Below are 24,081 nucleotides of genomic sequence, written 5' to 3' on the forward strand. Positions count from 1 at the left end.
ATGGTACAAACTGACATAGAATTCAAGATGAGGACATGGACTCTTGAAAAATAAAATTACATCATTAAGATTGAGAATGTATTCTAATAGGAGCTGATGCCTAGTGTGAATTTTCTCTTTCTCTACTCAGAGAAGGTTTCAGTGCCTAAGAGAAACAAGTAAAAGAAGTTCAGGACAGGGTGGCAAGACAAGCCCAGGAACAGATCAAAAACAAAATAAAACAAACAGAGAGGTCACAAAAGACTGACAGATGTCCCTGAAAGCCACAGGTAGCTGAAGAGTTTGAGGAAAAGACTGTTATGGTCATAGTCACACGAGAAATAAGATATTCCAGCTGGGCTACATCGGTCCCTACACTTTTCCAATCTTGGAATTAAGGTACTAAAACCCAGTTCCTTTTGCTTTTCTGCCTTGGTACAGAACAAAGGTCAGCAAACTATGGCCTGCTCAGCCTCCCTCAGGTCAAATCTGGCCACGTTCATTCATGTATGTTCCAGTAGCTGCTTTTGCACGACACTGGCAGAGCTGAGGAACTGCAGCAGAAACTGTATGGCCCACAAAGCTAAACATTTAGCATCTGGCCCTTTACAGAAAGTCTGCAGCCTCTGGCATGGCTCTCCATGGACTGTGGGCAGATAACACTAATTTCCTCCTGCAGGGGATGTATGTTAATTCACACAACATGTATTTATCAAGTATGTACTATATGTGAGGCACTACATGAGGGCCTAAGTATACAAGAATAAACAGGATACAGTAGTCACATCCAGGCAGGGAGACAGGTACACAACTCTAAGACAGCATACGTGCACTGCGATACAGAAGCTCAAGGCGCTAGCCTACAGGTCAGGGCAGGTTCGTTCAATGAGGCAGGCGGCACCTGGGCTGAACTGAAAGGAATAAGGAGTTAGTCAAGCAGAAAAGAAGGAAGCAGTCCAGACATAACACCCAGCAGACACAAGAAGTGAAACAGCACAGCATAATCTGGAAACTGACATTATTTACCATGGTTAGAGCTTGGACCCACACAAAGAAATGTAAGGAGATAAACAGAAATGAGATCATGAAAGATCCTGAATGCTTCTCTAATGAGAGTTCATCTTACAGGTAATGGAAAACCCACTGAATTTTTTTAAATATTTATGTATTTACTTATTTATTTATTTGGCTGAGTCAGGTCTTAGTTGCAGCACATGGGCTTCTCTCCAGTTGTGGCGTGCAGGCTCCAGAACATGTGGGCTCAGTAACTGCAGCACAGGGGCTTAGTTGCCCCATGGCATGTGGGATCTTAGTTCCCCAACCAGGGATCGAACCCACATCCCCTGCACTGGAAGGCAGATTCTTAACCACTAGACCGCTAGGGAAGTCCCCCAAACCCACTGAATTTTAAGCAGACTTATGTTCTGAAAAGATCACATCCTAAGCAGTCAGAAGAAAAGACTATAGGCAAGACAGACTCACACCAAGGAGACCAGCGGAGAGGCTAATGTGTTACTTGATAAAGGAAGTGATAAGGACGTCAAATAAGGTAGCAGCAGTTGGGGAGGTGCATTGGAAACAAACGTGAAAGCAATCTACATTAACGGTTCTAAACGGCAGGCAGTGGTTCCCAAACTTGGCTGGACATTAGAATCACCACACAGGTCTCACCAAAGACCAAGTGAGTCAGTATCAGGATTTTGTAAAGATTACTGGGTGATTCCAAGGTGCAGCCAGGTATGGGAAGTACTACAGCAGGAGGAATGTTGGAGGAGACAGTTTGAGGAAGAGGAAAGGTTCAGTTTTGAGCATGTTAGTTTCAGATGCCCGCGTCTAGCTAAACGTGGATGTCCAGAAGGCAGTGGAGTATGAAATTCTGGAGCTTGGGATAATTTATACTAGCCAGCATCTATAGTGCATTAACAACAACCCATTCTACAGATGAGTGTTTTACACATATTACCCAGATCCAACTCTCCCAATAATTCTATGAAGTTGGTGGCTGTCATTATCCCTGTTTTACAGATAAAGAAAGCAAAGCTCACAGATGTTAAGTAACATGCCCTAAGTCACACAAGTATCAAAGTATCTGAAGACAGATCTGTCTTTCCTCAATGTCTGCTGCAGGTAAAGCCATAGGAGAGGTAATTATTGGCCAGGAGGCATTCTGGGAAGAGGAGGAGGCGAAGGCAGAAAGCTGGTGAATACCAATATTTGATGCATAGGCAGAGGAGGAAGAGTCCACAAAGGAGGAGTAGGTAGACACAGCAAAAGCAAAGCAAATAAAAAACCCCATGAGAGTTCAGAGTTCTGAGGACAAAGATTACCTAAGATAGGCACCAAGGAATAATCCACTGATGTAGCAATGAGGAGGTAGATGGAGAGGTAGAACTGGAAACTAGAGGGTGGTGGGTTTCGCTGGAAAAGGTAAAGAAGGAATGACTAGCTTGTTCTTTTAAGAGGTCTGGCTATTAAAGGAAGGACAGAAGAGCAGTTAACTGCAGGAAGATACAGAATTGAAAAGTTATTTTTCTTTCCTTTCTGAAAATGAGAGTAATTTAAGCACAGCTGTATCCTAAGGGAAAAAAGCCAGATGACAGGAATAGGTTGAAGACTCAGAAGAGAGACAGGATATTTGATAAGCAAAGTCTTTGAAGAAGCTGCAGCTCTGGATAGGGAGCAGACTTATTTCCTTGATATAGGAAGAAGGGAGGCAAAGTGGTTAACATGGAGAAGATTGTATATGGGGGTAATAATTACATGCAGTTGTTGCCTGATAACTTTGATCACCTCCATCATCTGCTTGGTGGGAGAAGAGGACATAACTTGTATTTTACAAAAACACTGATCTGCAACACACTGGGAAAAAATTAACTGGTCCTATACCACAATTAGGTTGCGAAGCATTATACTCAACCATAAAAGCTCGAGGTTGCCAGAAAAGCTGGGGTGGGGGGACTTCCCTGGTGGTCCATGGTTAAGACTCTGTACTTCCAATGCAGGGGGCTGGGTTCAAACCCCGGTCAGAGAACTAGATCCTGCATGCCACAACCAAGATCCCGTGTGTCGCAACTAAGACCCTCACAGCCAAATAAACAAATAAATAAATATTAAAAAAGAAAAAGAAAAGAAAAGGCAGGGCAGGAGTGCAGAGAGTTTGCCTGTAAGCAGAGAGGGGTTGCCTGAGTAGATATTGGGACTTCGGATAAAAAGATAACAATGACGTGGGGCTTCCCTAGTGGCGCAGTGGTTAAGAATTCGCCTGCCAGTGCAAGGGACACAGGTTCGAGCTCTGGTCCGGGAAGATCCCACATGCCGCACAGCAACTAAGCCCGTGTGCCACAACTACTGAGCCTGTGCTTTAGAGCCCGTGAGCCACAACTACTGAGCCCATGTGCCGCAACTACTAAAGCCCACGTGCCTAGAGCCTGTGCTCCGCAACAAGAGAAGCCACCACAATGAGGAGCCCGCGCACCACAAAGAAGAGTAGCCCCTGCTCTCCGCCAACTAGAGAAAGCCCATGTGCTGCAACGAAGACCCAATACAGCCAATAAATAAATAAATAAAGGAAACCCGCCCCCCCCCCCCCAAAAAAAAAGAACAATGATGTGAACCGGATCTCAAGGACGTGAACCAGCCAAGGTCTCAAGGAAGATGAGAGAAGGGCCAGAAAACCAGCAGAGGACAGCAAGGAGGAGAGATGACAGTGGTTACTCATCTTGATCAAGTAGTAATAATTTGCTAGAAAGAACAGAAAATTAGGTCCCATTCCTGGTGAGTAGATTCTTCATCTGATTTTCCTAGAGAGAACACCCCACCTAGCCACAAATGTGAGTCTGCACGAACTAGGTTCTCTCCCTGGCTGAGATCATCAAACAGAATACAGAAATCCCTCCCCAAGTGTAAGTTTTTGTCATGCAAAATTATAGCACACGTACCTTTTCAGCAACTGTGCGCATTTCAGTTCCAGTATATGTAAATTTGGGGTCACTCCTTTTGGGGATAAATTAGAAAAACAGGAAACTGAGGTTTGGAATATAAAAAGGTATTAAAGCAAAGTAACAGGATTAGCAGTTTTTGCAGTGAAACAGCAGAGACAAAGGAAGAGGAGGGAAAGTAAACTGAGGCTAGAGCTGTGCTCCGATGTCTGTTAGAAGGAGTCTGAGACATGTGCTTAAGTGGCGAATGCATAGTTTTCATGGACAAAGCTAAAGTCCTATAATCCTGAGTATTAAGGAGGTGAGTTTGACAAGGAGAAACTCTGCTAATGCTCTGAAGTTTAAATAAAGGTAACCCAAAGCTTTCAGCACCTCAAGCATTCAAGCCAGAGGATCTCTGAGATCACTGTAGGGTCCACCAGGGGGAGGCAGAAAGCCACTGACAATTTAGAGAAATGGATTAAAAAGGGGAAATGTCTCCTCGTATGCACATCATCTGCCACGGAGAGCCTTCACAGGTTCGCTTACGCTCTTGGTTCCACCAACCATATTTTTCACATCGGATCACAGGTATGTCAACTGGAAGTCCTACAACTTTCAGGGTTGGGGTAGAATTGAAACTTTGTTATTGAGGGAGCTCCAGAGTCACAATGGTAACTTAAAATACAGTGTGTACAAACACTTCTGAAAGTTGTGATAATTCTGAATTAACAATAACAAAGAGATCAAAAGACAGGAGAAAACAAATATGGTCTTACCTTGGGTCATCATTCAACTAGAGTGGGAAAGAGCAGAAAACATTATTGATCACATTAAGCGTATTAGATGTACATGGACGCAGATAATATGAAAATTAGGTTATGTGTTCCTGTACACCGGCATGGAAGACTGGAGAATTCTTACTTCGCATTGTCAACAAGTAAGCTCTATTTCGTCATCCTCTTTCGTCCCCCTGCAATATTTAACGCAGCGGAAACTTGGGAGTCTTGGAAACCCTCACCTGTCTTGGGTTATTTGGAACCCTCAAAATGATTCCTAGAAGGGAAGGTGGAGGCGAGGCTGGGGGCCCTATTCATGCTCCGCTGATTGCTAATACATTGACGTCCTCATTACAAAAGATTGTCTTTCCGGTCTGACTTACGGTTTTGGTCAATGCGGTGCTAACTCCAGGTCTAAAGAGAAGCCACAGACTACAAGAGAAAAAGCGGGCCTTCCGTCCCTCCCTCCTACTCCCCGAGGCTTAAGAGGATCGCTGGTGGCCTGCAGAACGCTAAAGAAGCCTTAAGCGACAAGAGGAACCGGGGCCCCGGCAACAAGATCACCCAAAGGATACGTCCAAGGACCTGAGTCAGGAGTGCCCGTGGCCTCCGCAGTCCTGGGCGCCGCCAACACCCAACCAGAGGACCCGGTGGGACTGCTCAGCAGGGTTCCGGCCGGGCTTACTGGCTGCCTTACTCACCTCCCCTATGCACAGCCCCATCACCTCCTCCTTCTCTGTGCTCAGAGCGTGGTTGAGACAAACTAGGAAAGCATCCGACTCCAGATGAACCGCCTGCACGGCCTGCACCACCTGTACTGCCATCTTGGTCCGGCCCTGCTCCCATCCGCCTCGGGCCGGCTCGGGCCTGGCCAACCAACTGCTCCGGCGCGCGGGTTCCGTGGGGGCGGGGCCTGGGGCGCGGGGCGGGGCGGGCGGGCGCGCGGGGGCGGAGCTTGGGACGCGGGGGCGGGGCCGGCCCGGCGGCACCTGGGAAACGCCCGCGCCGGTTGGGGCAGGCGTGGCCGTCGGGGCGGAGGGCGGTGGCCGGCCTCGGTCGGGACGTCGGGCCGGGCGCGGGGGGCGGCAGGGAGGCGGCGCTCTCGGGCCGCGGGCGGACGTGGTCTGTGAGGAGCGCCCGGACGGCCGGGCCGGCGCCTCCTGAGCGCCGGCGCCCATTTTGCCCGCCCGCCGAGAAGAGCCGTGCGCGGCCTACACGCTCCGGGGACCTCCCTCAGGCGGCATCGCCGCGCGCGCCGGCCTCTCGAGCCCAGGGGACGCTCTTTTGAAATTCGGTCCTGAGTTAAGGTTTTCTTTTATTTTGTTTTGTTTCCAAGTTAGGGGCCCTGAATTTGGGACCACTCTCTTTCCTTGGACCACTTCCGGGTGGCCGGCCCGCTCCCCGTAACTTCGGTTCGGTGACCTCGGCCCGGAATGCCCCTCGGCTCGCCCTGGGCTCACGTCCCGATCCCGGCTTGAGTGGCCCAGGGTGGGTGACCTGAAGTTGTAGCCTCGCTGCTCTCGAGGCGGATTAATTAGCCCAAGAAACACTATATTCATGTGAGTAACCTCTTGGCAGAAACAGTGCTGTACTGTATCTGAAAAAGTATCACTCCTAAGCTTGGCGGCTGCTACTTTCTCCAAAGGCTTTTAGGTATCTATTTGTTCGATCCAGGGAAGGGGAAAGGGGAACTGAAGTTTCTGTTCGAGGTCGGATGTATCGCAGATCGCAGCAGATATGCACAAGTTTCCTCAGCTCGCCCTATCTCAGTGATGTCAGACCTGGTGAAATTATATGTAAAAGTAATTTTCTTTTGAGGTGTGATAAACATGCAGTAGGGAACAGTACACATCTCCCAACTCCCGAGGCTAGGAATTACACGCGGATTCTGGGAACGATTCGAAACCAAAGAAAAATCTATGCTGTGCTGCCGCCACGGCCCGTCAGTGCCTCTGTGGGTTTGATCGGCTTCCCTGCTCCGTGTGTAGCTGGGAGCCAGGCGGACAGGGCAGTACTGGAAAGGGAACATGCCCAGGGTGCTGCTGGAGGAGGTGTTGATGCTTTGCTCTTTTCTCCCAAGTCAGTTCCAACCCCAATCTCCCCACAAATAGGGCCCGCGTCCAGTGGAACTATCTGGAACATCCATGCCAGCAACCTCCATTTTTACTTAATGTTTAAGAATCATATTGCACATCCTTCCATGGTTAATTCTGATAACGATGAAGCTGGGGCGAAGTTTCGAGTGTGCACTTCCAGTGGACCCCTCTAATTTTTCTCTTAAGCTTCAATTTCACAGCATATGTTATTTTCAATTGCTATTCGCGGCTAGTATGCCCTGCGCTGATGGTGCAAGTATGGCTGTTCTTATTTTTATGTTTTGTGATGGGATGTCTTGCGTTTATAAGCACTTTTAGGCAGCTTCGAGAAGAAAAACACCTTTTGTCTATGGTTGGTGTTAGTCAATCTCACATTCCACGATGACATTCTCTAACTTATAATGCTCATGGCTGCATTTTACAGCTCTCAAGTTTAATTGGAGTAGAAAAAAAATTATTAACATTTATGGCAAGCTTATTACGTGCTAGATGCTCTACTCAGCATTTGTATACCTTGTATGTGTAAACTGCCCCAAGTGGAATCAGCCTCTGCAACTTCCTAGCTGTGTTACCTCATGCAAGTTAGCTAACTTCTCTGTGCCTTACTTCCCTCATCTTTAAGTGGAGGTAATAATAGTATCCATCTAATGGGTGCTGTGAAGATTAAAAGAGGCAATATATATAAAACATGTAGAAAGCGCTAAGTACTGACAGTTACGATCGATATGTTCTTTAATTCTCATTAAACATCTTAGAAAACTGGAGTGTAGAGAGGTTACCTTATCCGAGGTCACAGAGCTAGTGAGTGGCAAAATCAGCATTCATACCCGGCCAGGCTGACTCCAGGGCTTGCATTCTTGGTAACTTCACCCATTGTAATTAGATGAGTTTATTCACGGACTCCAAATAAAATAAGTGTTTTCAACGGATTCATGGTTAAAAACTGTTCAAAAACCTGGAAGTTAAACCAAATTATACTTTTTTTTAAAGACACAAAATAATTCATTCTGTAAATGAAAATTAATGGTTTTACTTACCTTACCTACCTAAGGAAGCCCTTCTGCGTGGTCTCTTTAGAATATAGTTTACAATCTGCTTTACTAAGAAATATTCTTTCTAGGCCATTGTGGTCCCTGGCCGTGGCATCAAGGTAACCCCCACAGGGACAATCTTTTTTAGTGCATTCATGGCTAATAAAGGTACATAAACACTTTTTTTTTCTGTTTTTTGGCCACACCATGTGGCATGCAGGATCTTCATCCCCCCACCCCCCCCCCAGGGATGGAACCCAGGCCCCACACATTGCAAATGCAGACTCTTAACCCCTGGACCACCGGGGAAGTCCCTGTAAACACTTCTGAGTCCATTTGAATTTGCCCTTGGTAGTATTCCTTGAGTTGAGTGGGACAGGTTTGTGTTCTGTGTATTGTATTGCACATTGTACCTAAGTTTATCTCGAGGTTTTCAGAGATTCATCTTAGCCCAAGGGGTCCTGACTTTTGTTCACAAGTGTCATATGGAGAAGAATGTTCTCTAGTCAAATAAATTTGGAGAATATCAGCGTAAAGTTTCTTTACTGCATAACTTGCCAGAGCTTTTACTATACTTATGTGCTTTATGATTTTACAAGATCCCCAAATTTATTTGACCAAGGAAAAAGTTAGGGGCAAGTGTTCTAAGGCTCACTTTTAGGGAAACTGTGTTCCATGCATACAGCCTGTGACTCTGTGGGCTTTGATCTTACTCCCTCACTGAGCCTCGGCTTTTCTCTGCTGGGGCTCTCGACTCGCGCTCACAGGCAGTTTCTCAGCCCCTTGACCGCTGCAGCTGCCTTTCGCTGGGCCTCCACGCCATCCCTGAGTGGGTGAGTGGCGGCACACGCAAGGCCAGGGCTGTGTGCTGGGGTTTGTTCCCAAGCTCATCCTGCTGGCGCCCAGCATGTTGTCCTTTGGGCCATAGCAGCGGCAGCTCACACTGCCTTTCTTCTGAGAATATGTTGTAGTGACTCATAGGCCTCTTTGTAGTGATTCTTACTAACTCAGACCACTGAATTTGTTTGCCCTCTATTCCACTGGAATTATTTCCTTTTAACATCAGTGTAACCAGTAAAATTTTGCTTTTCATTCAAAACAGATTTAAATGTCAGTGTGTCAACATGTTAGTTGTTGCTAGTACCTATCTGTGAAGTTGAGATAGTCCTAAAACCTTTAACACTTGGTTTCTACTTTAAAGGGGAAGAGGGGAACACACATTTCTTTTGTACTCAAAATTCAGACTTCAGTATATTTTATTTTGACATCAGTATTTACTGGGTTTTGTTTGTATCTCTCCTTTCCAAAGCCTTGGGGAGGAAGAAAGGCAGGACAAGTGTATCTGCTAAATGGGAAAAAATGGCTTTGAACAAAATAATATACAGCTATATAATAGACCGAGAGGATCACTCTCTACCCATGTTTATGTGGCCTTTGTCTGTCTCCCCTCTCTATTCAGCATATATATCTGTCCACTCATAGGAACATTGTTTGACTAGTATATGAGGCTTAGAGTGTCCAGTACTGTATTATTCCTTCTGTTGAGCTGCTTATAATACTGTATTTGGGTAGGGGGGACAGGACTTGTGAAATAAGCAGTGCAAAATGCAAAGCAATTTATAATTAGTGGTCAAATCTGAGTTTTAGTTTAGACATACACGGTACAGTAGTCATAAGAGGCAAGAAGTTTTCGTCAAGAAGGCAGGCACCTGCACTCTGCGCTAGTAGTACTGAGAGGCAGAGAGACCTGGGGAGGCACATTCGGCGAGTGGAAAGTGAGAGCAAGGATACGGTGCTAGACATGATGATCCTGGTATTGGGGGAAAGTTGGTCTCAAATTCAGTGGTAGTGGTGCTTACTGGAACTGGTGACAGGTGGGATTAGCAACCGAAGAAGAGGAAGAAGTCCGCAATAACGCATACGTTTTGAGTCTGCAGGATCAGGAGAGGCTGTGTTGCCACAGAGGGAAACCGGGATTTGGTTAAGGAGAAGGTATTCCACTTTAGGTGAGTTTGAAGTGAGAGAGCCCTAGGAGACAAAAGCTGCGATGGGCTCAGCGTCAGGTCCACTCAGGGTGCAATGGGTGAAGCAACTTATTCACTACAATCAGGCCATCTCCTAAGTCTATAAAAGATATTTTCCACTTACCTTTTAGGGAAGGTAAACTGACAATGTTAAGGGAAAACAACAAGAGATCAGACTTAGATTGTTGTTCTTGAAAAAAAGGCTTGGTTCAGCTCAATGAGTTCTTTTTGGCATCATCCTGTGTTCTGGCATCTCGTTTGCTCTTGACAATCCCATTTTGAGAGTTTAACAACCTCCCAAACTGTACTGCAGTCTCTCTCCTACCTAAGGCCACCTAATCGGAATAGGAGGCCTCTATTTTTTGGAGCAGATCTCCCAATGCCAGGTCTGCGCTCTGCCAAACGTAGACATCCAGTGAAACCACGTCGCAGCGCTGTAAGCTGGCTCCAAAAGGTTCATTCCTGTAAAATGCAGGTCAGGTTGTTGTGAGGTCCTGAAATGAGATCCAGAACTGGGCAGAGGATCCCTATGGGGTTTGAGCTGAGTCTGCATTATGGAAAGAGTTTGCCCAGAAGCTGTGCTTCCTTTACGCCTCTCAAAGGGCAGATGGGCTTTTCTGACCTTCTGACTTGGGAAAACAGAATTTAAACCCACGATTCCATGGAAAAATGGGCTCCTGTGACATCCTGAAGCATTACTAAAACGAAACAAGGACCTAGATGGGTAACTATCATTTGCTGTCTCTCAGCTCTGAATCATCATGGTCCCCACAGTCTCTTGCAACTGAAACATTCCGTGATGCGACCTTAAATATTTTCCCTAAAATGAAAACTCCCTTCTGGAAATGCCTAGCCACTATAAGTAACCTTTCTAAGCAAACTGAGAAATAGGTCGTTTGCCCTTAAAACAAACCTCTAATTTCGATTTAGAAAGCCATGCACATTACAAGATTTGACCTTCACAGTTTTACTTTTGAAAATGGAAACTGCTTGGAAGGGGCTTTTACCTGGGGAATGTGGCATGCATGTGTCTGCTCTACTGCTTTCCTGCCCAGATAAGCGTGCCCTTATGCGCACTCCTGTGCCTCTTCCATTGCTCACTACACTTTGTCAGATGCTGCTTGCTGAATGCAAAGACTGTGAAACCACTGCCCGGCTTCCCGTAGCACTAGTCCTACATTTCCACGGACCCTCACCTAGCAGAGTTCCCGAGTGCTTCGCAGTCAGCAGCATCCCCCGAAGTTCTGCCTGAGTGTCACTTCAGTGTCTGCCAGGGAGCTTCAGATGTCCTCAGTTCTGTTCAGGCTGTGCAAATAGACATAGACGAGGTTTGCTTCTAGTTGGTGGTTGCTAGTACCAGGTCACCTTGCTCATTGGTGAGTTCATTCCAACCCAAAAAGTCACACCTGTGTCCTGTGCGCGGGTGCTGCAGGCTTAGGTGGAGAAAAGCAGGGCTAGAATTGGAATCCAAAGCCCAGGATGGCAGGAGAGGATGTGGGGGCTCCACCCGATCACCTCTGGGTTCACCAAGAGGGTATCTACCGCGACGAATACCAGCGCACGTGGGTGGCCGTCCTGGAAGAGGTAACTGTTTACATTTTGTTTATGTATTGATTTTGCTTTCAAGCTACTTGGTTTCTAACCAGTCTCAACATCCTGAAGTCTTTGGTTTTATTTTTGATCGTTTCTTTCCGTCAGGAGACGAGTTTCCTAAGGGCACGAGTTCAGCAAGTTCAGGTTCCTTTAGGTGACGCAGCCAGGCCAAGTCACCTTCTCACCTCCCAGCTACCTCTCATGTGGCAACTCTACCCTGAGGAGCGCTACATGGATAACAACTCTCGCTTGTGGCAGATCCAGCATCATTTAATGGTACACCTGTTGCTGAACAATGTTTCATTGTACTGGGATTCTTATAACAGAGTACTCTATAAACTTTTCTTTTTCTGACAGGTCAGGGGAGTACAGGAGCTGTTGCTTAAGCTTTTGCCTGATGATTAATCTGGTATGTATTTCTTTTTCTCCCCTGTCCCCATCCCCCCCTTTCTTCTTCTTCACCCTATTCAATTGTGGTGATTTTAATGATCTTTTTTTTTCCAGGTGCTGGGATTCTAGGAAGATATGCTCCTCTGTTCTGTTCAGTATATGGCAATCACATCATCCATCACTGCAGTGCACCCACCTGTGGGCCTGGGGGGAGGGAGTGGGTTGAAAAACTGCTCAAGAACCCAGAAGTATAGGAAGGGTCATGAAGAACACCGAAAGCGGAACTGCAGAGAAAGGGTTATGCAGGCAGAAAGCAAGTCAACAAAAGCACTTAGTTAGAATATGTAACTTGAAATTGACTCCTTTGGAAATTGCCATAGAACCATTAATGGACATCATCAGCTGGAACTGGGATCTGATGAATCCCACAAAAGTCAGCACCTGCTACAGAACAGATGCCCTGATCACCAAGGACTTGGTACTGATTTAGAGAGAAGAGAGCAGCTCCTAGCAGCATCAACATCTATTTGTCGCTTATTTGCCCTGCAGCAATTCACCTGCCATTCCTTCTCCCATCCTGTAAATATCCTAGGTTTTGCTCCAGTGTTTCCCATCCCAGTACTGACCTAACTTGGATCTACTGAGAACTTAGGGGGCTCTGAGGAAAAAAAAAAAGGGGAGCTCATTTGCATTAATGAAATTAGCTACAAAGGCTCCTGGGCCTTTTTCCTTTCTGAAATTGTGTCTTCAAATTATTAGAAGTCGCTGATCAGAATCGTGGGCACTTAAATTTATTCTCTGGTTACAAATATTTTAAATAAGTTGGCTTCTGTAAGAACTCCAGAAAAACATTTTAGCTGCTTACCTAGCACCTTTCTCAGGAAGTAATAATAGCACCAAATATTGCTCATTCACTACCTGATAAAGAATTTCCTGAGTTAAAATACTCATAGCAGTTTATATACGTTAAAAGAAAGGTTTTACTTTTTAAAAAATCTTGGGAATAACAGCTGTCATGTGTTGAGTCCTTACTGCCTTCCAGGCACTGTTCTATGCACTTTATATACTTTATCACATTTAATCCTTCCATCAATGCTTTCAGGTAGGTATGATCCCTATTTTACACACAAGTAATAAGGAAAAAGGCTCAAGGAGTTAAATCGTTTATCAAGGGAGGTTCTGTGAGTGATAGAACCAGGCAGTGGGCCGACTCGTCAGGCTGCAGCACCGGCTCCCCTAGCCCAGTGTTGGTCTACAGTAGTCAAGATGAGTTGAATTCAAGGGTTTTTTTTTCCCCATGTGAAGCTATATCTTCCAAGCCAAATGGAATATTATAAAAATACAGTGCATTCATCCTATGAACAGGAAGAATATTTTTTAGTGTGATTGTTTTCCAGCAATTGTAAGAGCATACTGCTTGTCTCAGAAGAAAATTCCATCTAGAGGGGCTTTGAAGTCTTTATGTATAAAAGACAAAATAAAAATCATTTTTCTTATTTTAGTTTTCTGGATATGCCGCAGAAGGATCCGTGCCAGAAACAAGCCTGTGAAATACAGAAATGTTTACAAGGTAGTATGTTAAATGTTTTTATATTTTTCCACTTTATCTGTGAACTAACAGCAAGAGAACAATTGTTCTTTTTATCAGGAAACTATATTAACTCCTCCTGGAATGTGATATTTCTGTAATTAACTTATCCTAAAGATTTTCCTCACTGTCATCAAGGAGGGCAGAAAATAAAAAGTGACGTGGTCTAAGCTTGGGGTTTACAATCCTGGTGGTACATTTAGAATCACCTGGAGAGCTTCAAAAACTCGCCAAGAACAATTAAATCAGATTCTAGGGGTGGGGTCTTGGCAGGAATCAGTCTGAAAACCTAACCAGGTGATTTTCATATGCAGCCAGAGTTGAGAATTACTAACCTGAGCAAAGTTTTTTTAAAAAGACTAGTTTTAAATGGGTTGGTTTTACTTTACTGTGGCTGACAACTCACTTTTTAAAAGCAATCAGGTTAGAAGGGGTGGGGACGAAAATGCAGTTGGAATTCAGGTTGCCAAAGTCAGCAACTCAACTCTTAAAGGCAAAAGTAAATTTCAGCTAAAGTGTATTTGATATGATAACTGATTTGTCCATTTCGTTTTAAATAAGCTGATAAGTTTGACCAAATGCTAGAGGATTTTACTTTTTTAAATCAGCAAATGACTACCAGCACGACAAACAGAAAAAGCTACAAGGCTATCTGAATTTGAAAAGTGACTTTTTGGATAATTTTTTCCCATTATTAAAGTAATAGAGATGGATGCCCATGAAAATATAGAAAGGGTGGAGGGGAAAATGTTCAGAGTTTACCCAAAGACTCAGCACCAAAGAAAACCCTTGTTTATATATTTCCTTTGACTTTTTGTTTGTTTGGCTGCATTGGATCTTTGTTGCTGCATGCCGGCTTTCTAGTTGTGGCGAGCGGGGGCTACTCTTTGTTGCAGTGTGTGGGCTTCTCATTGCGGTGGCCTCTCTTGTTGTGGAGCACAGGCTCTAGGTGTGGGCTTTGGTAGTTGTGGCACTTGGGCTCAGTAGTTGTGGCTTGTGAGCCCCAGAGCACCCAGGCTTCAGTAGTTGTAGCACGAAGACTCAGTAGTTGTGTGCACAGGCTTAGTTACTCCGAGGCATGTGGGATCTTCCCGGACTTGGGATCAAAGCTGTGTCCCCTGCATTGGCAGGCAGATTCTCACCACTGTGCCACCAGGGAAGCCCCTTTCCTTTGACTTTTAACTTTCATTCTTGGACTTTTCATTTTATGATATGAGCAATATTTTTTAAATCTTTTAGTCTGAAACATTAATGTATAATAATAATGCCATTTTATCCATCCTTTTCTTCCTTTCCTCCAAATTGAAGAAAAAGGAAGGGGAATTCCCTTGAGGTCCAGTGGTTAGGACTCAGTGCTTTCACTGCTGTGGGCCCATTTTCAACCCCTGGTTGAGAAACTAAGATCCTGCAAGCCACGCAGCATGCTCTCCCCGCCAAAAAAAAAAAAACACAAAACAATGTTCTTCACAATTTCTTCTCCTAAATAAATTCTTACCTGATTCTATCTGATTCTTACCTGATTTGAATTAGCAACATATGGCTAAAGGAGAACAGAAATCAAGTTAGAGCTTGTTACACCCCCTCATTACAGTGTGGGAGGATTGAGAGCTGGAAGGACTAAGAGTGAACATTAAGTACTCCCTGGATGACAAGCTCAGTTGTAAGGGCTTTAAATAATATTAAGTTTTACTCCTTTCACCCATGAGGTAGATTAATACTGTGACCCATTTTATAGATAGGGAAATCAACACAGAAGCTATGTAACTTGTCCAAGGGTCAGAGAACTAGTGAGGGGCACAGTGATTATCTGAACCCTTTTGGTCTGGGTGCAAACCTGGACTTAGCCACCCAACCATACCCTCTTCCTAATCAGAATTGTCTTTCCTATCCCGCGCTAACTCCCATGCACTCCATTTTAGTACTAGGGGACTCAGGTCACCTGCAGCTGACCTAGAACCTTTAGGTCAAGTTCTCCTTGACTTAGGGTCTATGTATAGCAGGGATCTGCAGATGTTTTATGTAAAGGGCCAAACAGGAAATATTTTAGGCTTTGGAAGTCAGGAGGTCTTTGGTGGGGGGGGGGGGGGGGGGTTTCCAGCCTTTTGCAAAAACCATTCTTAGCTCATCTGTAAAAAAGAGTGGAATTCAACCCTGAGGCTGCAGTTTGCCAACCCCTAATGCACAGACTTGGTAGAGATGGTCCAGCAGCCACCTTAAACTGAGTGTAAAATAATGGGCATGGTTCCTGCATTTTTTTAATTCACCAAATTAACAAAAGGAACTAGTGACCAAAGAGAGAGAGAGAGAGGAGGTTAAAAACCACTGCCCTAGAAAAAAGCACATAAGTAATCAGCCTTAAAGAAGAGGAAATTATATGTAAGGATATCTTTTGACCACTTTGTAAAGCATACTTTTCTTCCTTATTAACCTGTTGATGGGTCCCTAATTCAGAAAGAGTTCAGTGGACTTGGGTACACCCTCTTTCTTCCAGGTATATAGATACAATAAAGTGAAGAGGACTGGCAAGCTCAGATCTAAACCTCCCTATGCCCTAGTCCTATGAGATCATGACTAGGGTCTGCCTATCTGTCTTTCAGCCAACAACTACATGGAATCTAAGTGTCAGGCTGTCATCCAAGAACTGCGTAAGTGTTGTGCTCGATATCCCAAGGGAAGATCTCTCGTCTGTTCAGGATTTGAGAAAGAAGAGGAAGAAAAGCTGACACTGAAGCCTACATCACAGTAAAGTTCTGCTGAGAAGCGAAATGCTGCTCCACATTTCCACCATGCAGTTTTCATTTATCCTCCTGACTCTTTCTTCAGGCCAGGTAGCAGCAAATATCAAATGAAAAAGTCAACTATAAAAGTTAATATGCCATCTATGCAGAACAAATATAAATATATTAAACAAATATGTAGAATGTGATCAAAACTGAGCTGCTAAAATAAACCTTTTAAGTGAAACCTTTTTGTCTGGTATATGTGATATTTTGACTTACTGTTACCGAAGTCAGGTTGGGCTGCTTGTCCCTCAGAAGCCAATAACGGAGAGGCAAGTGTCAGTAGAAAAGGTGCTTAAATCAGAAAAGCCGGCAATCTGGGGAGAAGGTGAACTTGTGTCCCGAGACCAACTCCAAAGATTCTGCTCAGCCATGACAGTTTTCAAAGGGAAAAAAGGGGGAAGAATCTCAGGGAATCACTGAGGCAGAAGGCTGCATTCTGCATCCTTCGCCATTGCAGGCTGACTGCCTGACTTCAGATGTTAGCTTGCCCGTGTGATCTGCCTGCAGGATTGCTTGGGGCGGGGGTGGGGGGTGGGGGGTATTGGAGGTAGAGAGCTAACTACTTCTATCAACCGGTGAGACACGACACGGTGTGCACTCAGGAGAGCATAAGGCAGGACTTAGGTTAAATTGCCCGCTGATCTCACTCCTATAATTAGGTTCTTTTAAGGTTGCAGGGAAGAGAAATTGGCAAAAAGGAAAGGGGCAAAAGAGCTGTTTTCATTATAACAAAATATATATTTGGTCTTTGTCTCCATTCCCGGCACTGTGATCCTAAAATCCTTGCAATTGCCTAAGTGATAAGTGCAATGAAGGTGTCTTTTGTTAATGAGGAGACTTTTGAAAGCCCCTAGGTAACCTTAGGGTGGGGGCTGGTTGCCAGGGGAACCAACCTGCAGGGTTAGAGGGTTCGCACTTTCAGTTCACAGCCCCACCCCTTGCCCCACCCTGGCCTCTGGGGAGGGAAGAGAGGCAAGAGGCTGGAGCAGGTTGAGTTCAGTCACCAATGGCCAGTGATTTAAGCAATTGTGACTTGTGGAAAGATCACAGAAGAATAACGGGAAGCCAATGAATCATCAAAGTGTCAGTAGTAAGTAGGGAAAGGTTATTGTGCACACACCGAAAAGACAGACACCCTGTGTGAAGACAGAGCACTCAAAAGCAACACATGGGATGAGACCAAGGGGTGCGCTGGTACAAAGCAGCTTGCACAGCATGAGAGCAGTGACTCTTTATTCTTCACAGTGATTGGTTATAATATTAGAATTTTCTTAAATGGTAGGGAATTGGTCAGTGGTTACCTTATATCAGCCTTGGGAAACAGTTTAACTGTTTATCCTTTCCAGAGGCATAAGCAAGAAATGACCCAGGTCAGGTTAGTCTCTCAAAATAAGCTAAATTAAGCCTTGCTTGTGTGCCTAAATGCTTTTGTCTGCTCAGAGAGTTTTCAAGGCCAGTCTCAGTTTTTTATTTTTTTATTTTTTTTAATTTTATTGACGTATAGTTCATTTACAATGTTAATTACTGCTGTACAGCACAGTGCTTCCGTTATACATATATACACATTCTCCTTTTTATATTTTCCATGATGGCTTATCACAGGATATTGAATATAGTTCCCTGTGCTCTACAGTAGGACCTTGTTATTTATCCATTCTATATATACCAGTTAGCATCTGCTAACCCCGAACTCCCAGTCCTTCCCTCCCCACCCTCCTCCCCCGTGGCAACCACAGTCTGTTCTCTGTGTCCATGAGTCTGTTTCTGTTTTGTAGATATTTGTATCATATTTTAGATTCCACATATAAGTGATATCATTGTCTTTCTCTGTCTGACTGACTTCATTTAGTGTGATCATCTCTAGGCCCATCCATGTTGCTGCAAATGGCAGTATTTCATTCTTTTTTATGGCTGAGTAGTATTCTGTTGTATATATGTACCACATCCTTATCCATTCATCTGTTGATGGGCATTTAGGTTGATTCCATGTCTTGTCTATTGTAAATACTGCTGCTATGAACATAGGGGTGCATGTATCTTTTTCTTTTTTCCACTGCATTGGGTCTTCATTGCTGCTCACAGGCTTTCTCTAGTTGTGGTGAGTGAGGGCTACTCTTCGTTGTGGTGCGCAGGCTTCTCAGTGCACTGGCTTCTCTTGTTGTGGAGCATGGGCTCTAGGCATGTAGTTGTGGCATGTGGGCTCAGTACTTGTGTCTCACGGGCTCTAGAGTGCAGGCTCAGTAGTTGTGGCGCACGGGCTTAGTTGCTTCTCGGCATTTGGGATCTTCCCAAACCAGGGCTTGAACCCGTGTCCCTTGCATTAGCAGGCAGATTCTTAACCACTGCACCACCAGGGAAGTCCCTGCATGTATCTTTTTGAATTAGAGTTTTCTCCGGATATATGACCAGGAGTGGGAGCTGGATCATATGGTAGTTACATTTTTAGCTTTTTGAGGAACCTTCATACTGTTTTCCATAATGGCTGCACCAACTTATATTCCCACCCAGTGTAGGAGGGGTCCCTTTTCTCCACACCCTCTCTAGCATTTGCTATTTGTAGCCTCCCCTCCACCCCGCCACGCTGTGCAGCCTGCAGGATCTTAGTTCCTCAACCAAGGATCGAACCCATGAGCTTGGCAGTGAAAGCGCAGAGTCCTAACCACTGAACCACCAGCGGTTTCCCTGTTATTTGTAGACTTTTTAATGATGGCCATTCTGACCGGTGTGAGGTGGTATCTCATTGTAGTTTTGATTTGCATTTTTCTAATAATGAGCAATGTTGAGCTATGAGTATGTCTTCTTTGCAGAAATGTCTATTTAGATCTTCTGCCCATTTTTCAGCTGGGTTGTTTGGTTGTTTGTTATTGAATTGTATGAGCTCTTTTTATGTTTTAGAAATTAAGCCCTTGTCAGTTGCATTCTTTGCAAATATTTTCTCCCAGTCCATAGGTTGTGTTTTCATTTTGGTTTCGGTTTCCTTTGCTGTGCAAAAGCTTATGTTTGATTAGGTCCCATTTGTTTATTTTGCTTTTATTTCTATTGCCTTGGGAGACTGACCTAAGAAAACATTGGTACAATTTATGTCAGAGGATGTTTTGCCTATGTTCACTTGTAGGAGTTTTGTGGTATCATGTCTTATATTTAAGTCTTTAAGCCATTTTGAGTTTGTGTGTATGGTGTGAGGGATTGTTCTAACTTAATTGATTTGCCTGCAGCTGTCCGACTTTCCCAACACCACTTGTTGAAGAGACTGTCTTTTTCCCATTGTATATTCTTGCCTCCTTTGTCAAAGATTAATTGAATGTAAGTTGTGTGGGTTTATTTCTGGGCTCTCTATTCTGTTCCATTGGTCCATATGTCTGTTTTTGTACCACTACCACACTCTTTGATTACTGTAACTTTGTAGTATTGTCCAAAGTCTGGGAGAGTTTGCCTCTGCTTTGTTCTTTTTCCTCAGGATTGTTTTGACAATTTTGGGTCTTTTGTGGTTCCATATAAATTTTAGGATTATTTGTTCTAGTTCTGTGAAAAATGTCATGGGCAATTTGATAGGGATCACATTAAATCTGTAGATTGCTTTGGGTAGTATGGCTATTTTAACAATATTAATTCTTCCAATACAAGAGCATGGGATATTTTTCCATTTCTTTGAATCATCAGTTTCCTTTATTAATGTTTTGTAGTTCTCAATATATGTCTCTCACCTTCTTGGTCGGATTTATTCCTAAGTATTGTTTTTGATGTAATTTTAAAATGGGTTGTTTACATTCCCTTTCTGATATTTCATTGTTAGTGTAAAGAAATGCAACCAATTTCTTTTTTTTTTTCCTGCTCCCTCCTCCGCCCCTCTGCCCCCACAACCAATTTCTGTATGTTAATCTTGTATCCTGCTACCTTGCTGAATTTGTTGATCAGTTCTAGTAGTTCTCCTGTGGAGTCTTTAGGGTTTCTATATATAGTGTCATGTCATCTGCATATAATGACAGTTTTACCTCTTTCCTACCAATTTGAATACTGTTTATTTTTTTATTGTCTGATTGCTGTGGTTAGGACTTCCAATCCTATGTTGAAGAGAAGTGACAGTGGGCTTCCTTGTTTTGTTCCAGATTTTAATGGGAAGGCTTTCAGCCTTTCACCATTGAGTATTAGGTTGACTGTAGGTTTGTCATAAATAGCTTTTATTCTGTTGAGATATGTTCCCTCTGTACCCACTTTGGTAAGAGTTTTAATCATGAATGGATGTTGAATTTTATTGCATGTTTTTTTTTTCCTGCATCTATTGAGATAATCATGGTTTTTTGTCTTTTCTTTTGTTCATGTGGTATATCACATTGATTTGTGCATGTTGAACCATCCTTGTGACCCTGGGATGAATCCAACTTGGTTGTGGTGTATGACCTTTTTTATGTGTCGTTGGATTCGGTTTGCTAATATTTTGTTGAGAATTTTTGCATCTATATTCATCAAAGGTATTGGGCTGTGATTTTCTTTTTTGGTAGTGTCTTTGTCTAGTTTCAGTATCAAGGTGATAGTGACTTCACTGAATGTCTTTGGGAGTGTTCCTTCCTCTATAAGTTCTTTGTATGTTTCATAGAATTCACCTGTGAAGCCATCTGGCCCTGGACTTTTGTTTTTAGGAAGTTTTGTTTTTGTTTTTAAATTCCAGATTCTATCTCACTTCTAATGATCGGTCTGTTCAAGTTATCTATTTCTTCTTCATTCAGTTTTGGTGGGCTGTATGTTTCTAGAAAGTTGTTCATTCCTTCTAGGTTGTCGAATTTGTTGGCATATAATTGTTCATAATATTCTCTTATGATTTTTTGTATTTCTGTGGTATAAGTTGTGATTTCTCCTCTTTCATTTCTTATTTTGAGTCTTCTCTCTTTTCTTATAGGTGAGCCTGGCCAGAGGTTTGTCAATTATCTTCACCCTTTCAAAGAACCAGCTCTTAGTTTTATTGATTTTTTTATTCTTTTTTAAATTTCTATTGTATTTATTTCCTCTCTGATCTTTATTATCTCCTTCCTTCTGCTGACTTTAGGCTTTGTTTGTTCTTTTTCTAATTCTTTTAGGTGGTGGGTTAGGTTGTTTGAGATTTTCCTTGTTTCTTAAAGAAGGCCTGTATAGCTATGAACTTCCCTCTAAGAACTGCTTTTGCTGCATCCCATAGATTTTGTATGGTTGTGTTTTCATAGTCATTTGCCTTTAAGGTATTTTTTGGTTTTTTATTTTTTTATTTTTTTATTGGCTGCATTGGGTCTTTGTTGCTGTACGTGGGCTTTCTCTAGTCACAGTGAGTGGGGGCTACTCTTCATTGTGGTGTGTGGGCTTCTCACTGCGGTGGCTGCTCTTGTTGCAGAGCATGGGCTCTAGGCACATAGGTTTCAATAGTTGTGGCACTTGGGCTCAGTAGTTGTGGTGCATGGGCTTAGTTGCTCCACGGCATGTGGGATCTTCCCAGACCAGAGCTCAAACCCAGGTCCCCTGCATTGGCAGGTGAGTTCTTAACCACTGTGCCACCAGGGAAGTCCTCAAGGTATTTTTTAATTTTTTCTTTGATTTCATTGTTGACCCATTGGTTTTTTTAGTAGCACATTGTTTAGTTTGCATGTAATTGTTTTTTTCTCATTTCTTTTTCTGTGGTTGATTTCTAGTTTCATGCTGTTGTAGTCAGAAAAGATACTTGAAATAATTTCTATACTATTAAATTTGTTGAGGCTTATTTTGTGCCCTAGTATGTGCTGAGTCCTAGAGAATGTTTGATGTGCACTTGAAAAGAATGTGTAATCTTCTTGTTTTTGGATGTAATGTCCTGAAAATATCAGTTAAGTCTGACTGTTCTATTGTATCATTTAGGATCTCTCTTGCCTTATTGATTTTCTGTCTTGAATATCTGTCCATTGATGTGAGTGGGATTTTAAAGTCTCCTACTATTATTGTATTCCCATCAATTTCTCCCTTTATGTCTGTTAGTATTTGTTTTATTGAGGTGCTCCTATATTGGGTGCATATATGTTAACAAGTGTAATATCCTGTTCTTGTATTGATCCTTTTATAATTATATAGTGTCCTTCCTTATCTTTCATTGTGAGCTTTTTGGTGCTCCTATATTGGGTGCATATATGAGTTTTTCATTTTAACACTGTGTAATGAAGCCTCCATAAAAACCCAAAAGGACAGGGTTCAGAGAGCTTCTGGGTTGGTGAACCAGAATGCATCCACGTCAGGAGGGGGCACACTCCAGTTCCATGCGGACAGAACCTTCTGTGTGTCAGACCCTGCTAGACCTCACCCTGTGTACCTCATCTGGCTGTTGTCCATCTATATCCTTTATAATAAACTGGTAAACGTGTAAGTGAATGTTCCTCTGAGTTCTGTGAGCTGTTCTAGTAAATCAGTTGAACCCAAGGAGGTGTCATTGGGAACCTTGGATTTAAAGCCAGTTGGTCAGAAGCACAGGTAACAACCTGGACTTGAAATAGGTGTCTGAACAAGTGAGTGTAGCCTTGTGGGACTGAGCCCTTCACCTGTGTGACCCAATCAGTGTCCAATAATTCGGAGCAAAGTGTCCTTCCAGATGCCAGTAGGAACATTTCTTTCCACTTTTGCATCCCCCACCATAGTGCCTAACCCAAAGAAGCCACTTAATATTTGTTCAGTGAGTGGCAGGAAAGGCATAGAAATGATTCTTGTAATGTCTAGCAACTCTTAACTTATCATGGGAGAACTGGGAAAAAAAGGTTCAGTGGCAGTCAGGCAGTGACAGAACTAGAATTCTTAAGTGGCTTATCTACACTGAATAGCCTTATAATCAAAACCTAGTGTATAAAAACAGATGATTGAACCTGATGTACCCCCCCAAAAAATAAAATAAAATTAAATTAAATTAAAAAAAAAAAAAAACCACAGGAAAAAATTTCTAGTAACAAAGAATACCACTATTTCATCTATAAAATAAAAAGCCTACACACACAAAAAAAAAACCTAATCCAGTGGATCCTGATGGTGTTGGCACAAGGCTGCTGAAGGAAGCCTGTTGACAGTTGTCTGACTTCATGTAGTGGTTGCGGGGGGGGGATAGTATTAAACAAGCCATTTGGTTTCCTCAAATAGGTGCTAGAACCACAATTATTCTACCTTCCTCTCCCCCCCACCCCCAAAAAAAGATAACTTTTTAAGCAAAAGCTGAAACAAATTCTGATAGGTCCCTGTCTTAGTCCATTCAGGCTGCTAGAACAAAAAGACCACAGACTGGGTGGCTTAAACAACAGACATTTATTTCTCAAAGTTCTGGAGGCAGAAAGTCTAAGATCAGGGTGCTGGCAGATTCAGTGTCTGGTGAGGGCCCTCTTCCTGGTTCAGAGATGGCTGTCTTCTTGCCATGTCCTCACATAGAGGAAGGGACAAGGGAGCTCTCTGGGGTCTATTTTATTTATTTACTTTTCAGATCTTTATTGGCATATAATTGCATTACACTGTTGTGCTAGTTTCTGCTGTACAACAAACTGAATCAGCTATATGTATACGTATATCCACATATCCCCTCCCTCTTGAGCCTCCCTCCCCCCCTCCCTATCCCACCATGTAGGTCATCACAAAGCATCGAGCTGGTCTCCCTGTGCTATGCAGCAGCTTCCCACCAGCCATCTGTTTTACATTTGGTAGTGTTTATGTGTCAATGCTACTCTCCACTTCATCCCAACTTCCCCCCCCCCAACTCCATGTCCTCAAGTCCATTCTCTACATCTGCATCTTTATTCTTCCTGTCACTGGGTTCATCAGTACCATTTTTTTGGATTCCATATATATGCATTAGCATATGGTATTTGTTTTTCTCTTTCTGGCTTACTTCACTTTGTATGACAGATTCTAGGTCCATCCACCTCACTACAAATAACTCA

The 24,081-nt window shown here is 43.4% G+C and overlaps 3 protein-coding genes across 7 annotated transcripts in view; 2 read left to right on the top strand and 1 right to left on the bottom strand.

The window, feature by feature from the left end:
- BRCC3 (BRCA1/BRCA2-containing complex subunit 3) overlaps positions 1-5,563 on the bottom strand; it is a 71,485-nt gene extending 65,922 nt beyond the window's left edge. Inside the window, exons 1-3 of one of the 2 annotated variants that reach the window (XM_057718334.1) lie at positions 5,377-5,499; positions 4,676-4,692; positions 3,918-3,972 (exon numbers count right to left, since the gene is read on the bottom strand). In XM_057718334.1, coding sequence (XP_057574317.1) covers positions 3,918-3,972; positions 4,676-4,692; positions 5,377-5,499 — 195 coding nt within the window. Of the gene's footprint in view, positions 1-3,917; positions 3,973-4,675; positions 4,693-5,376 lie in introns of both variants that reach the window. The other variant, XM_057718333.1, reaches the window with a different exon arrangement.
- Positions 5,564-6,096: 533 nt separating this feature from the next.
- MTCP1 (mature T cell proliferation 1) lies at positions 6,097-12,061 on the top strand. The gene is made up of 5 exons (XM_057719120.1): positions 6,097-6,234; positions 11,259-11,410; positions 11,525-11,695; positions 11,777-11,828; positions 11,924-12,061. The coding sequence occupies exons 2-4, from the start codon at positions 11,306-11,308 to the stop codon at positions 11,822-11,824; spliced, it is 324 nt and encodes a 107-aa protein (XP_057575103.1). The 5' UTR covers positions 6,097-6,234; positions 11,259-11,305; the 3' UTR covers positions 11,825-11,828; positions 11,924-12,061.
- On the top strand, positions 6,099-16,361 carry CMC4 (C-X9-C motif containing 4). Of its 4 annotated transcripts, none has more exons than XM_057719121.1 (3): positions 6,099-6,234; positions 13,312-13,379; positions 15,995-16,361. In XM_057719121.1, the coding sequence occupies exons 2-3, from the start codon at positions 13,322-13,324 to the stop codon at positions 16,141-16,143; spliced, it is 207 nt and encodes a 68-aa protein (XP_057575104.1). In that variant the 5' UTR covers positions 6,099-6,234; positions 13,312-13,321; the 3' UTR covers positions 16,144-16,361. The 4 variants fall into 4 exon arrangements, with proteins under 4 accessions (XP_057575104.1, XP_057575107.1, XP_057575106.1 ...); XM_057719124.1 differs by lacking the exon at positions 6,099-6,234 and adding an exon at positions 11,617-11,695; XM_057719123.1 differs by lacking the exon at positions 6,099-6,234 and adding an exon at positions 12,035-12,287.
- The last annotated feature ends 7,720 nt before the right edge of the window (positions 16,362-24,081 follow it).

The sequence above is a fragment of the Hippopotamus amphibius genome, chromosome X, assembly GCF_030028045.1.
Source record: "Hippopotamus amphibius kiboko isolate mHipAmp2 chromosome X, mHipAmp2.hap2, whole genome shotgun sequence".
Classification (NCBI taxonomy): domain Eukaryota; kingdom Metazoa; phylum Chordata; class Mammalia; order Artiodactyla; family Hippopotamidae; genus Hippopotamus; species Hippopotamus amphibius.

Coding starts and splice junctions, on each gene's coding strand:
- MTCP1 (XM_057719120.1), top strand. CDS start 11,306: ATGGCAGGAGAGGATGTGGGGGCTCCACCCGATCACCTCTGGGTTCAC. Junction 11,411..11,524: donor GGGTGGCCGTCCTGGAAGAG/GTAACTGTTTAC, acceptor TCTTTCCGTCAG/GAGACGAGTTTCCTAAGGGC. Junction 11,696..11,776: donor AGATCCAGCATCATTTAATG/GTACACCTGTTG, acceptor TTTTTCTGACAG/GTCAGGGGAGTACAGGAGCT.
- CMC4 (XM_057719121.1), top strand. CDS start 13,322: ATGCCGCAGAAGGATCCGTGCCAGAAACAAGCCTGTGAAATACAGAAA. Junction 13,380..15,994: donor AATACAGAAATGTTTACAAG/GTAGTATGTTAA, acceptor TCTGTCTTTCAG/CCAACAACTACATGGAATCT.